Source organism: Panulirus ornatus, chromosome 36 (assembly GCF_036320965.1).
Source record: "Panulirus ornatus isolate Po-2019 chromosome 36, ASM3632096v1, whole genome shotgun sequence".
Lineage (NCBI taxonomy): Eukaryota > Metazoa > Arthropoda > Malacostraca > Decapoda > Palinuridae > Panulirus > Panulirus ornatus.
This window is the reverse complement of record NC_092259.1, coordinates 13,444,786-13,460,254: the sequence shown is the minus strand read 5'-3', so window position 1 is coordinate 13,460,254 and position 15,469 is coordinate 13,444,786. Positions and strand designations below refer to the sequence as shown.

Genomic DNA, 15,469 nt, shown 5'->3' with positions numbered 1-15,469 from the left:
GACTAGATGGAATGAAGAAAGTAATAAGGGGTATATGAGAGATGTGGTATGGCAGGTAATGTAAAGGGAATGTGGAAAGGATGCAAAATGGAGAGTTTACAAGGAAAGTTTAGTACAATTATAGGGGTTGATGTGAGAGGAAGACTTCCTGTGACATGAGGGAATAGATTTTAAGAGTAATTGAGGGAGAGAAATGTATGGACTGGTGTCTGTTGGGGAGGCATTTAAGGACAGTGATCAGTGGAGACACTTACTGTGGTCAACCACTCGTTAGGAGTTTCCAGAAGGAACCGGAATTGGAGAGATAGATATATGGATAGACAACTCACTTTATTTGTGCTATGCATGCTTGAACTTGTGCTGCTTCACTACTAACTGGTGAGTTGTGAGGTATTTTTAGAAGTTTTTGTCACAAATATGATTGATAAGTTTTCATTACTAATTTACAATATCTTCTGTCACAGGTTCAAAAACTATTACATAAAATGATGGTGATATCATTTAGACCTTGACATCTGTGCTTTGGCTGACCAGTGTATGGGTTAAATTTAGGCTGTTTTGCCTGTTAACAATGCTTGATTTTGTACTACAAACATTAATGGGTGTATATTTTGCCTTGAGGCAGAAGCAACCAATTCAGGAATTTTAATTGCATATGCATATATAATTCAGCCACATTAAAGGGTTAAAAGTAAGAAAAATATTCATAAGAAGAAGCTCCTGCTGCTTTTTTTTTTTTAGGATAAAAGAAACTAACAACCCTCAATTATTTATAGTTTACTGTATCTTACACCTTTAATCTACAAAGACATTTTATATTATATAAACATTTAGTTCTATAAATTACTTAAATGGCTACTATATAAAAATACACTTCAAGATAATTCAGCTAACAGCATCCTAAGTGGCTTTTATACAAAAATACACTTGCTCAAATACATTCAACTTCTGGCACATTATGAATGACAGTAGACTGGCTGGTCCTCCCAACCCACAGAATACTCAAGCAGGGCATGGCCTTTCACCTGCAAGGTTCTTTTCTTTCCATATATTATGACTGCAGTCCACATGGTGGTGTGCTAGGACTGGTGCAATTTCTTCCTATTTGGTTATTCTCTTTGGTCATATTCCCACTGCAGACCATTAGGTGGTCTGACTCGCACTCTTAAACTTGAGAGTATTCTTCATAGATCACTGCTTCCATGTTTTCATTGTCTTCCCTTATACTGTATTTACCTTTTGCTCATTAAATTTTCCCATTCCCTTACCTCTCCCTTGTGTGTATACTTGCTCAAACAAACCTATAACTGTTTTATTCATATTTTGGGTGGCAAAGGAAGTAGCACATACTTCTATGAGAGCAAGGACACAATGGAGAACTTGTCAATGAAATATACCGAGTCTTCAGCTTTTGACTTTATGGATGTGGCTGTTCAACAAAATATTTGTTAACATTCTGCATCTTATAAATATGATTTGAGCAGTGGGAAACAAACTGTGATGCACATAGATAAAATGAGGTAGCAAAGAAGAAAAATAAAATGTGAATAAGAGCAAGGTTATTAGGTACAGTAGGGTTGAGGGACAAGTCAATTGGGAGGCGAGTTTGAATGGAGAAAAACTGGAGGAAGTGAAGTGTTTTAGATATCTTGGAGTGGATTTGGCAGTGGATGGAACCATGGAAGTGGAAGTGAATCATAGGGTGGGGGAGGGGGCGAAAGTTCTGGAAGCGTTGAAAAATGTATGGAAGTCAAGAACGTTATCTTGGAAAGCAAAAATGGGTATGTTTGAAGAAATAGTGGTCCCGACAATGTTATATGGTTGCGAGGCATAGGCTATAGATAGGGTTGTGCAGAGGAGGGTGGATGTGTTGGAAATGAGATGTTTAAGGACAATATGTGGTGTGAGGTGGTTTGATCGAGTAAGTAATGAAAGGGTAAGAGAGATGTGTGGTAATAAAAAGAGTGTGGTTGAGAGAGTAGAAGAGGGTGTGTTGAAATGGTGTGATCACATGGAAAGAATGAGTGAGGAAAGATTGACAAAGAGGATATATGTGTCAGAGGTGGAGGAAACAAGGAGAAGTGGGAGACCAAATTAGAGGTGGAAGAATGGAGTGAAAAAGATTTTGAGTGATGGGGGCCTGAACATGCAGGAGGGTGAAAGGCGTACAAGGAATAGAGTGAATTAGAACGATATGGTATACCGGGGTCGATGTGCTGTCAATGGATTGAACCAGGGCATGTGAAGCGTCTGGGGTATACCATGGAATGTTTTGTGGGGCCTGGATGTGAAAAGGGAGCTGTGGTTCCGGTGCATTATACATGACAGGTAGAGACTGAGTGTGAACAAATGTGGCCTTTGTTGTCTTTTCCTGGCGCTACCTTGTGCGGGGGAAGGGTGTGTCATTTTATGTGTGGCGGGGTGGCGACGGGAGTGAATAAAGGCAGCAAGAATGAATTATGTACGTATTTACCTGTCTGTGTATGTATATATATATATGTATACATTGAAATGTATAGGTATGTATATGTGCGTGTGTGGATGTGTATGTATATACATTTGTATGTGGGTGGGTTGGGCCATTCTTTCGTCCGTTTCCTTGCGCTACCTAACTAACACAGGAGACGGCGACAAAGTATAATAATAAATATGAATAATAATTCTTCAACCATTTGCCATTCTATATGGAGTTGTCTAGTAAATGTTCAAAATATTCTTTGTCATTCCAATGTGGGAAATGAAACAGAGCTGATTGAAGGCTCTGGAAAACATTGTACAAAGAATTCCTCGTGAAAAATATCAAGCTTGTAACTAATGCTACTTTTTCTATGTAATTTCCCCGTAGTTGTTTATTTTAAACTGCAGCATAACGAAACCAGTCTGAATCAGATCATAGTAAAATGGAATGTAAAGTAGCTATGAAATTAATCCTCTTGAGATAAATTATACATGACTAATTTACTTTTCCATGTGCATTAGGAAAGATGTAAACATTAAAACATCTTACATTACCAAATAGGATTCTTCACAACATCTACTCAAATTTTTCTGTATTTATGGGGCTATAACACTTAGTCCCTAAGGGGTTGAAAGCCTTGTCAACACCCTTAGCTATGATTAACAGGAAATCCCCATTAAAAGAAAATCAAACTCACTCAGCACAGGTCCAACATAAAGTTTGCCTCACTGAACCAAAGAGATAGTCCTCATCCTTTAGTGAAATGTCAACCAAAGTATCAATTTATAATATTATTTGTTTCAAGACTTACCATTTATACTTCCTCACTCTCCTACCCCAAGATCTCCTTTGTAGCTCCTGCAGCAGTCAAGAAGCTGATCACATCCATCAGGCAGGACTGTAGGTCAAGAATTGTGGTGATGCAGTATGTGTGAGGAGTGCAAGACAAGTTAGGAGATAGAGTTCAGTGTCTGCAATGCAAGTTGCACCTTCAGCAAGATAGGTAATATGTTGAAGTTGGTTTTGTAATGTTGGAGAAACATGTTGTGTCCAGGGCACTATTATTGTGTGGTAAGGTGCGTTCCTTTGGAGCAAGAAAGTCCTCGTTGATGCTGTACTCTTTTCCTGTCCACTGATGGTAATACACTCGGTAACATCTGTTAGTGATTCATCTTTTCTGAAAATAATCTCAGTTTCACTTTGAACACAATCTGGACTTCATTATCTCTTGTAATATGTAGAGTTGTGATGAAAACCTGCACCATTTAGCACAAAGCATTACATGAAAATTAGGTAAAGAAAACTTTTCCCTAGGCAAAGATATCTGAAAGCCTTGGAAAGTAAATAAATTATACCTACCTCTAAAAACTGAGATTGCCGTTAAGTTTTAACAAGTATGAGGAGAATAATAAGGAAAATAATAATGCCTGCCAACCCTAGAATGCATTTCATATTGCGGTTCTTGCTTTGATAGTATTCTGCTCGTTTCAGCTGTTTTGCTCCATCTTCCACTTTAATAGCTGCATGTTCTACATTAAAATCTATTCGATCTAAGATGGTTCCCTGTGAAAGAAAAAATTTGAAGATGGCATGTGTTGTATATAAAGAACAAAAATAACAAAAGCAAACATTTTTCAGATTTACAAAATTTTTCTGCATGGCCCTATGAATGTCTACTTTCCTTATTTTTCTTTTTCACCCAGGATGTTCTCTGAAGCGAGCATGTATTTTCAGTGCCTTGTTGGTAACCTACAGTGCAATTCATTAACCAATCTCCAGGTCAGTCATGGTTTTCCATACCTTTTTAAAAATTTATGCATAATTTTATGAAACACCCCAAGCCCTAAAAACACTTTAAAAGTAGCACAGATGCATGGCAAGTATAAATTTGTTTGAGCAATTTTGGCAAAACTAGAGATACATTATTCCAATGTTAATGTTATGGCAAATCTCACAAAAGTGAGCTGCATTTCACGTAGGTTGCATGGATACCTATGTTGATTGGGGACAGAGATTTAAGAACAACTTTTATGCAACACAGATGTTGTCTAGCTGTTTTTTTCAAAACTGGTAGGAAATGCAGTTCAGTAACCTGCAAGTAATGAAGCTTAAATTGAACACACAAGCTATAAAATAGATAGGGTATGACATTTTTATGTCTTAATTTATATTACCTGCTCAGATACTAGTTGTGCCACATCTTTGAAGAGCTGGTTAAGCTGAACTGTGGACTGCAGGATATGCTGGACAGCTCGGTCTCTGTCCTGTACCATGACTGTATTGTCAGCTAGAAACAACCGCTGCTCCTGTGTCCATGATCTGTCAAGTGTGAAAGTAAATATTTGAGGTGGTAGTGAAATATTAACAAAAAATAGTAATGAATGCCCTAAGAGTATTTTCACTCTAATGATGAAAAAATGTCATTTCAAGGTCACTTACATTATGCGTACACATCATTTATATGCCTCTTCCCACTCAAGGGAAGGCTGGCTCATGTGGATCTACAACTTCCACTTACATTTTTATTACATTGATAGCATTCTGCTAGCCCCTGTTTTACTTCTGGAAGAGGCCTATCAATGAACTCTCAGGCATCTGGACAATGATAGAAGAGACCAAATGACGAAAACACCAACCTAAATATAGGGTATTTGTGACTTACTGATTCTGACTTGTACTTGAGCCAGCTTCAAATGTTCCATAGTCACTGTCATAATCACCACCTCCTTCATGAACAAATGAACTGGTTTTCTTTATGTTGTTCATCGCTGAAAAAGAACATATATTATTATTATATTATACTTGATCGCTGTTTCCCATGTTAGAGGGGTAGTGCCAGGAAACAGACAAAGAATGACCCTTCCTCTCATACACACATACTTCATTGCCATTTCCCACATCAGTGAGGTAGTGCCAGGAAACACACAAAGAATGGCCCATCCACTCATATATACACACAATGCGGGAAATGGTGAATATGTATGAAAAAAATATGCAGTCTGTTGTGGATGAGAGGGCTTGGGAAGCGAGTCAGTTGTTATTCGCTGATGATACAGTGTTGGTGGCTGATTCAGGTGAGAAACTGCTGATGCTGGTGACTGAGTTCGGTAAAGTGTGTGAAAGAAGAAAGCTGAGAGTAAATGTGAATAAGAGCAAGGCTATTAAGTACAGTAGGGTTGAGGGACAAGTCAATTGGGAGGTAAGTTTGAATGGAGAAAAACTGGAGGAAGTGAAGTGTTTTAGATATCTGGGAGTGGATTTGGCAGTGGATGGAATCCGAAGTGAGTCACAGGGTGGGGAAGGGGGCGAAAGTTCTGGGAGTGTTGAAAAATGTGTGGAAGGCGAGAACATTATCACGGAGGACAAAAATGGGTATGTTTGAAGGAATAGTGGTTCCAACAATGTTATATGGTTGCGAGGCATGGTTGTGTGGAGGAGGGTGGATGTGCTGGAAATGAGATGTCTGAGGACAATATGTGGTGTGAGGTGATTTGATTGAGTAAGTAATGAAAGGGTGAGAGAGATGTGTGGTAATAAAAAGAGTGTGGTTGAGAGAGCAGAAGAGGGTGTATTAAAATGGTTTGGGCACATGGAGAGAATGAGTGAGGAAAGATTGACAAAGAGGATATGTGTGTCAGAGGTGGAGGGAATAAGGAATAGTGGGAGGCCCAATTGGAGGTAGAAGGAGTGAAAAAGATTTTGAGCAATCAGGGCCTGAACATGCAGGAGGGTGAAAGGCATGCAGGGAATAGAGTGAATTGGAGTGATGTGGTATGCCGGGGTCGATGTGCTGTCAATTGATTGAACCAGTGCATGTGAAGCGTGTGGGGTAAACCATGGAAAGTTTTGTGGGGCCTGGATGTGGAAAGGGAGCTGTGGTTTCAGTGCATTACACATGACAGCCAGAGACTGGGTGTGAAAGAATGTGGCCTTTGTTGTCTTTTCCTAGCACTAACACGCATGGGGGGAGGGGGTGCCATTTTATGTGTGGTGGGGTGGCGATGGAATGGATGAGGGCAGCAAGTATGTGTATATATATATGTATGTATATGTTGAAATGTTTAGGAATGTATATGTGCATATGTGAGTGTGTATGTATATACATATGTATGTGGGTGAGTTGGACCATTCTTTCATCTGTTTCCTTGTGCTACCTCGCCACCACGAGAGACTACGACAAAGTAAATAAAATAAATGAATAATATATACATATAAGAACATACACATGCACATAAACATATCAACATATTCATACATATACACAGCCATATACCTTTTTATTTTCATCTTCACCATTTCCCACGTTAGGCAGGTAGCGAGACATATATAGACATAAATATTCATACTTGCTTGCCTTCAAATATTCGTGGCACGACCCCACCACACAGGAAACATATCAACATATCCACAGACATATACAAATATTCACATGTACATGTACATATTCATACTTGCTTGCTTTCATCCATTCCTGGTGCCACCCTGCCCCACAGAAAACAGCATCGCTACCCCGTGCTTCAGCGAGGTAGCGCCTGGAAAAACGGACAAAAAAGGCCACATTCAATCACACTCAGGCTCTAGCTGTCATGTGTAATGCACCAAAACCACACCTCCCTAACCACATCCAGGCCCCAAAAACCTTTCCATGGTTTACCCCAAACATTTCACATGCCCTGATTCAGTCCATTGACAGCATGTCAACCCTGGTATACTACATAATTCCAATTCACTCCAAGATTCTTGCATTTATCTCCCTAAGCACCCCATCCATAAATAAATTATACAACCATGGGGACATTACACACATCCACAGCAGACCAACCTTCACTGGGAACCCATCACTATCCTCTCTTCCTACTCATACACATGCCTTACATCCTTGGTAAAAACTTTTCTCTGCTTCTAGCAGCTTACCTCCTACACCATATACTCTTTAAAACCTTCCACAAAGCCTCTCTATCAACCCTATCATATGCTATCTCCAGATCCATAAATGCCCCATACAAATCCATCTTTTTTCTAAGTATTTCTCACACATTCTTCAATGCAAACACCTTATCCACACATCCTCTACCACTTCCAAAACCACGATGATGTTCTGTGCATGCCTTCACCCTCTCAGTCAATACCGTCCCATACAATTTCCCAGGAATACTCAACAAACTTATGCCTCTGTAGTTTGAACACTCACTTTTATCCCCTTTGCCTTTATACAATGGCACTATGCATAAATTCCACCAATCCACAGGATACTTCACCATGATCCATACATACACTGAATATCCTTACCAACCAATCAGCAATACAGTCACCCCCCTTTCTTAATAAATTCTACTGCAATACCATCCAAATCTGCTGCCTTGCTAGATTTCATCATCTGCAGAGCTTTCACTACCTCTTCTTTCTTAACCAAACCATTCTCCCTAACCCCTCTCACTTTGCAGACCACCCCAACCAAAACACTCTACATCTGCCACTCAATCATCAAACACATTCATCAAACCTTCAAAATACTCACTCCATCTCCTCCTCACTTCATTACTACCTGGGCTATTAATCCCCCCTTGCCCCCTTCATCGATGGTCCCATTTGTTTTCTTGTCTTACGCATGTTATTTACCTCCTTCCAAAATATCTTTTTATTCTCCCTAACGTTTAATGATACTCTCTCACCCCAACTCTCATTTGCCCTCTCTTTCAACCCTTGCACCTTCCTCTCGACCTCCTGCTGCTTTTTTTCTTACGTCTCCCAATCCCTTGCACTCCTTCTTTGTGAGTATTGTCCAAACGCCCCTCTTTTCTCTTTCACTAACAACTTCACGTCTTCATCCCACCACTCACTAACCTTTCTAATTTGCCCACCTCTCACCTTTCTCATGCCACATATTCACATATGCCATCACTGCTTCCCTAAGTATATCCCATTCCTCACCCACTCCCTCACATCATTTGCTCTCACCTTTTGCCAATCTCTCCTGGTACTTCCTCGCACGTGTCCTTCCCAAGCTCACTTATTCTCCACTCTTCTTTTTTGAAACCTCTATAAATCTTCACCTTTGCCTCCACAAGATAGTGATCAGACATCCCTTCAGCTGCCCTTTTCAGCACATTAACATCCAAAATGTACAAATTTACAAATGAAAGCAAATATAATGATCATTTCCAGAATACATGGTATGTTTTAGAAATGAGGATATCATCCATTATCTGCCTATTTACTGGGTAAAGACAACACTAAAATCATTGCTAAAAACAAAATAAAATGCTAATCCTATAAACAATAAGCATAACACTGACAAAACACACATATACTTAACAAGCATGAGGCAGCTGACCCAACTTGATAAATGCTTCAGACAAATTCAAGTTACAATTTCCCACTTATGCTCTAGACATTATCCATCACCTCAGTGTTACGAACACTATTTCAACATATACCAAGACCATTTATGCTTGTGAGGCAGCTACTATAAAGAAGACGGCAAGTACTTACTACTCAATGCTCTGCTATATCTGCTCACAGACACACACCCAACATCACAACACTTTAACCTCTGATCCCGACCACTGGACATGGCCAGCTTCCTGAGTGTTGCAAGAGCCTCATAAGGACAGAAAGGACTCCTAGGGCAGGAAGTATACATACGTACATAAATTCCTTTGGTAGTATTTTTACTACAACCTGAATGGTATCCAGCAGTAGTCCCACAACTGACAATATTAAGTTGTATGGAAGAACTAAAAGGGCTGACAAATGGAGACTGATGGTCAGACATTGCTGTACACATTCCACCTCACTGAGGACATCTAGGAAGGAATTTTGTTACTTTATACCATACTTTATTTCATTTAATAAACAGTAATGAAATAAATAGCACTCATATAATAAGAATCAATGAGAACATACACTGTAGCACAAAAAGATTTTTGATACAACTTTCCTTTTCTCATGCATATACAGTAATCTGCTTAAGAAAAAATTAATGACATGCAGAAATATCTCACATGTGGTAAATGCAGAACATGATGTCATGAATTCATTTTTCACTTCTTGCAAGGCAAACCCTAAAGCCCGAACAACATTTTTGTTGAGCGTTTCCTCTCGTCCCCGTCCACCACCATGCTTGATTTGTATCATCAGCATTTGACATCTCTCAAGGGTCTAGTGGCAGAGGAAAGACTGATATTAGAGGATTCATGCTTATCACATAAATTATCCTAAATGAGTAAAGCAGGCATATAATAATACATTATGAAGAGGGAAAGAAGGATTTGCAATTGTGCTATCACCAAGAGTATGGAATTATGTTACAGAGCATGGATGGAATTGATAAAGAATAATGTGGGTGAGAGGAAAGATTGGTACTGTGAGGTATGTATAAATGTGCCTTTGAATCTGAAGACTGTGCAAGGCAAGTATAAAATTAAGCATTTCTTGAGAAATCTGAATGACTGTATAAATGGATTTGAGGAGAGAAAGGTGGATGTTACGAATGCAAAAGAGGGATATGACGATATTGGTGAAATAGGTAAATTGGGAGTGCCTGGAGTAAATGAGAATGGAAGTTACCAAGAGCATGCAAGGTAAGGCCTTATACAATGAAGCATTTCTGAAGAAATCTAAATGACTGTATAAATGGATTTGAGGTGAGAAAGATGGTTGTAATGGGTGTTATGAATGTGGTGGTATATGATGAAATTAGAGAGACCGATGGTAAATGGCAAGTGCTGGGCACAAATGATTCTGGTAGTTATCTTGTGGATGTGTGCTGAAGGGTTAATTTCTTGCAAACACCTTTTTCCAGCAAAGATGATTCACAGATATATATGAATGAGAAATGATGGAAGAGAACAAACTGATTGATTATGTGGCAGAGGATGAAAGGTTGAGAAACAATTCTGGACTCAAAATGTGAGAAGATTCTTTGGAAATCCTGACCATTTTAAAGTTCTTGTGGAGGTGAAGATCAGGGAGAAGTGGAGGTATGGCATAAGGAAGAACAGAAAGGTAAAAAAGTTGGCAAGAGGAGAAGAATCAGAAAGAAGGCAAGGAGTATGAAAGAAGAGTAACAGAAAGTTTAGATGAAAGTCCAGTAAATGTAGAGATGCACTCGTGTGAATGAAGTGTTTAAAATGTTCACAAAAAACGTTAAAGGTTGTAGAATTAGCAACTGAATACAAGAATGAAAGATATAGGAATAAAAGTGGAAATGCATAGTAATGGGATGTAAGGGAAAAGGGACAAGTGTCTCAGTCTGAGAGAGTTTATTTTCAAAAGGTGGAATTTGAGAGTTAATAGGAATAACAGTCAAGTTAAGCTGAGTTAATGTAAATAAAGTACATTTAAAGTGAGTGACAATATGAATAAAAGTAAGGTTATGTGATTTACCAAGGGGAAGAGAAATACTGGTGTGAATGTTTGAAATACCTGAGAGTAAACATGACACCGGATGGAACTATGGGAACTTAAGTGAATCTTAACATGGGTTGAGGGGAAAAGGTCCTGGGTACACTGAGGAGTGTGTGGAAAGAGAAGTCAATGTCTGTAAGGGCAAAGATGGGTATACTTGATGTTACTGTAGTTCCAACAGTGGTGTAGATGTGCAAACAGTGGCCATCAATATAATAGATCAGAAGAGGGTGGAAGTGATGGAAAAGAAATGTTTGATATCAATGTGTGATGTAAGGAGGTTGATTGTGTAAAGAATGACAGTGTAAGAAAGTGTGGTAGTAAGCTGAGCATGATTGAGATTATTACAGGGTGTGCTGAAGTGGTGAGACTTATGTAGATGAGTAAAGAGAGGAAAATGATATATTTGTCAGAAGTGGAGAGAGTAAGGAAGAAGTGAAGATTGAAACTGAGATGAAAGGATGGAGCGAGAGATGCTTTTCATCAAGGCCTGGACATGCTGTAGGGTGAGGTGAATAAAGGATAAAAGTGAAATGATGACGTGATGTGTAAAGGGTGAAGTCTTGCCATGGGCTGTATCAGGGTATCTCAAGTAGTCAGGGGAAACTATGGAAAGGTCTTTGGGGTTTGGCTGTGAATTAGGGCTTTGCTTTTGGTGCATTACACATGACAGGGTGTGAGGATATGAGACTATTCTTCCTCAGTTCCTTGGGCTATCTTGCTATGTGAGAAATGGTAAACATGTATGAACAAAATAATCTAAAGTATCAAAATTATGGATGAATGGAAAAAGCAAAGTAATAAACCTAATGTAGACAGTATACAGTAGACAGTCAAAGACCTAAGGCTAACTACACTTGAAAAAGGAAAGCACATGATATCTGACAGCACTTTATAAGAGGGTATTATGTAATTACTGTATTTTATTAATCTAAAAAATACTATGCTATATTATTAGACAAAACCTGTTTCACAATCAACTCATGATATCCTCAAAGGAAAATCTGGAACATTTAATGGTGGTAAAAGTGTTGTTAGACTATCAAGGATCATTCATCCTAGGGTATTTAAAAGAAATGGTTGTGGACAGTCTAATAAAGATGATGATGCAGTATGGTATATAGCTATGATATCTGCAAGATATCATTGCTATATACTGTTTCCTTGCGCTACCTCGCAGGCGCGGGAGACAGCGAGAAAGCAAAATAATAATAAAAAAAAAAATTGCAACTAATTTAAGTTTATCTGTATCTAAGATTTATTTCATGAATCCAGCAATATCAAAAGTGGTTCAATCAAAGATTCAAATACATTAAAAATGTAAGTCAGGTAAAACACTTAATGAAATATATTCATGGACTATGAATATATAAAAAATCTGCAATCTTTTATGAAAGTGGATACCAACCCGTCTAATTTCATTGTTGTGTGCAGTTAACTGTCGCTCTTCCTCAGTGTTATCATCTAGTGAGGGCCTCCTCACCAAGTTACTTTGCAAGGCTGCAACTCGTTTTGTCTTTTCCCTCAGGGTGATAATATTGTACTGAACTTCCTCCACCATCCCTGCCCAATCAGGAAGATGGCCATCTCCTGCTCCACTCAGGCCATTTTCTAATTCTTCACTATGGACTAAAGAATCTTGATCTGAATAAGCCTGTCAAACAAATGGAACACAGAGAATTGTAAAGCACACACTTTATTTCATGTCATGCAAATAAAAATATATACATGTATATAGGGAACCCAGTTTACTACATTTTCTTAAAAACTTTCAAACGTTTTTATTTTGGGCGACTGCATACTTCTTAAAATACATGCAGAATACCATGACCTGTCCCCTGACTGAGTTCACTTAATTTTTCATATGTTCGAATGATGCAACTTAAAAACCTACTCTTTATGGATTAATCCAAAAGCCCGACTATCTGTTTCTGATGGGAATATAAAGTAACCAACATGGTAAAAGTACAGTTCAGGTTGCCACAGAAATAGCTGTGGAATATGAGTTATATTTTGCTATGGCAGTGTAGTGCATAAAGAAATGAGTGGCATAATGTGAAGTGCAATTTTTTTCATGCCAAAATAAATAACAGTGGGAGGGCTACGAAGATCAAGATGAGCCCCAATTATAAACCTCTTTCCTCGCAACACAGTTATAAAAATACCTCCGGTGTAGTAGGTGCAGCAGTTAGTGTTACTAACCTTGTGTCAATATGGGCCAGCCCTGGGTTGGACCTACATAGGTTCGAATCCTAGATATGGCAGTGGGCCTACACCCAACCCAAGTGTTCACCCTCCTCTTGGGGCTGGTCGATAAATGGGTAATTGGCTTGGGCTGAAGTATGTATGTGTGCATACTTACACTAGAGTGAAGTCAAGTTACATATAGTAAGGTTATAAAAGATGGGACAACACGAGTGTAAAAGTCTCCCCTTGTAACATACAATATAGTATATCACGTTGGATTGAATAAATTGAGAAAAATATATTCAGCCATCATCCCAGTTCTCTCTCTCTCTTAGTAGTAAACTCTTCTATTATTTCTTGTTAACATTACTCATTTTCATAACCAAATTACAAAATATCTGGTTTTATTTTGTACGTACTTAATATATTCATCCATTAAAATGTATTCATCTATAAATTTTTCAAAGTTCTTAATAGAAAAGCATATCCCATCAGCCATCATGTAATTTCATTCTTATTTTGATGCTTTGCAGTAAACGTCTTGCGTGACACGCACACACCGCCAACACCAATGGTCCTCCCCCGCCCCTCATTCGCATAAGCCAACCGTAACTTCAGTTCATACCTCTGCCGCTTACCTCAACACGTTTGTACATATTCCTCCTTTGTATAGCTTTATCCCTCATAATCATGAAGATATGTGTGAGGTTCTTGGAGGCCATCCTCGCGGTTGATCAGTATGTCGGGCTTGCAAGGTAACAGCTGATTGTCAGTGGTCGACGACCACTGTTGTTATGACTAGTGCCCGCCAACGCCCACAGGTGGCACCACTGTTGCTCTCTCTCTCTCTCTCTCTCTCTCTCTCATGATTATCAGGTTGTAATCAAGTGAAAAAGTTAGATTTATGAATTCTTACGAAATAAAGACAAGGATTATATTGTCTTGACCATATGGTGGTACTGTTATATTAAAATGCCCTTACGAAACGAAGGTACAAGTGCCAGTATTGTGCTTCCCAGCTTTGCGATTAATGTGTCCAAGAAGTGTAATACTATATCTTCAAATTTCAGAGAAAAGCGCAGTGAACATGATAGAATCTGTAATTGGTAATTTTTAGGGGTATATAATCGGAAACACAAGAGACGAGCACACTGTGAACATATCGCTTACCCTTTACTCATAGCTGTCATGTTTAGTTTCTAGGAAGGTAATTAACAGGTATGGAGGGTTGATCCGCCCTATATGTAGAACTATTTACACAACCAGAGGAAGTAGGCAAATTCCTCCCCGACACACTTGAGTAAAGAGTTGATCTTATTTTTTTCCTGTATTCATATCCAGTACAGTAACTGCCTTTAACCTTTCCTTCATAATTGCATGGCGCAAATGCAATCAATACTATCAATGTTTTACCTTGCTCTACCATTTACAAGTGATGGATCAAACATAACCTCGTACCACACATCCCAAACCAACAATACAGCAAGCTCAAGTTTTCACATTCATACAGGTGTTTTATTTTAGGCCCTTTCTGGGATAGTTGAGATGTGGAAACTTGTCAGATAACTGGCATAAGTGAAGCATTTGCCAGGTTTGCTACAAAAATTGTAGTAGGACAAGAAAGAGGTTATGAACATGCTTGTAGCATGAATGGGACAAAAGTTTTAAAATCATCCTTTTTATGCGGTACCATTAAAAAATCGAACAAAGTCTGGAATGAAGAAAATATAATGAAAGTTGATATGTAAAATGAAAAAAAAGGTTCATGTATGAATGCCTGTATGACCATGTACAGTATGTGGCAGATGAACCCAAGCTGAAAAACAAAATATTATTATGGTACAAGGAAGTTATAATCCAAGAGAATGATACACTTGTCAAGCGAGCTGGAGAGGATTCCATGGATTTTAGGTGAGGATATTCTGACTGCCAATTGCTTGCTGGTGATATTTTTCCCCTGGGTGAGAGGGTGAATGAAGATTTTTGCAATTCCTAACAAATCCATTTTGTATAGTTTTTCATGAAGCACTGCATTTTTATGCTGACAAAATGCGATTTCATCAATGAGGCTCAAAGCAACTGCGTGTTCCAAAGATTCAAAATGTAGGGAAAGAAATAGTTATCAAAACTGGTAAATATCCTGCAAGACTTAGTGGTTTATGGTAGTGGAAGGTTTGGGTTCAATACACAGGACAGGTAGACACTAGTGTGGACATGAAGTTAGCATGTTTCTGGTGCTACCGTGTTAAACCAAGAAAGGTGATTAGGTTTGTATAAATAAATAAAATTGTATACTGTTTAGATTATGGTAAAATATATTTACATGAGAATATGTTCTTAAGTCAAATTTGGCAGGTGTTTTACATTTAAGAAAAAGAAGTTGCTAGGGCATTAATGGATAAAGATTGAAGGTAA

General features: G+C 38.5%; 2 protein-coding genes across 4 annotated transcripts in view; one reads left to right on the top strand and one right to left on the bottom strand.

The window, feature by feature from the left end:
* LOC139760374 (uncharacterized) overlaps window positions 1–15,469 on the top strand; it is a 72,367-nt gene that overhangs the window by 48,499 nt on the left and 8,399 nt on the right. The window contains exon 17 of one of the 3 annotated variants that reach the window (XM_071683473.1): window positions 4,162–4,630. The exons of 1 other annotated variant lie outside the window; for it this stretch is intronic. The gene's annotated coding sequence lies outside the window, so the exon portion shown is untranslated. Of the gene's footprint in view, window positions 1–464; window positions 611–4,161; window positions 4,631–15,469 lie in introns of those variants that run through there. One more of the 3 variants, XM_071683475.1, reaches the window with a different exon arrangement.
* Syx16 (syntaxin 16) lies at window positions 762–13,870 on the bottom strand. The gene is made up of 7 exons (XM_071683480.1): window positions 13,693–13,870; window positions 12,276–12,521; window positions 9,463–9,619; window positions 5,121–5,226; window positions 4,633–4,777; window positions 3,818–4,021; window positions 762–3,635 (listed from the first exon to the last, which is right to left on the bottom strand). Exons 1-6 carry the CDS (start codon window positions 13,774–13,776, stop codon window positions 3,839–3,841), a joined length of 921 nt encoding a protein of 306 aa, XP_071539581.1. The 5' UTR covers window positions 13,777–13,870; the 3' UTR covers window positions 762–3,635; window positions 3,818–3,838.

What these genes read in the sequence shown, in the direction of transcription:
- Syx16 (XM_071683480.1), bottom strand. Translation starts at nt 13,776, where the DNA reads ATGGCCTCCAAGAACCTCACACATATCTTCATGATTATGAGGGATAAA. An exon ending in TCAAGTACAAGTCAGAATCA is followed by an intron (nt 4,778 to 5,120) that starts GTAAGTCACAAA and finishes CACACTTGACAG; the next exon opens with ATCATGGACACAGGAGCAGC. An exon ending in CACAACTAGTATCTGAGCAG is followed by an intron (nt 4,022 to 4,632) that starts GTAATATAAATT and finishes TTTCTTTCACAG; the next exon opens with GGAACCATCTTAGATCGAAT.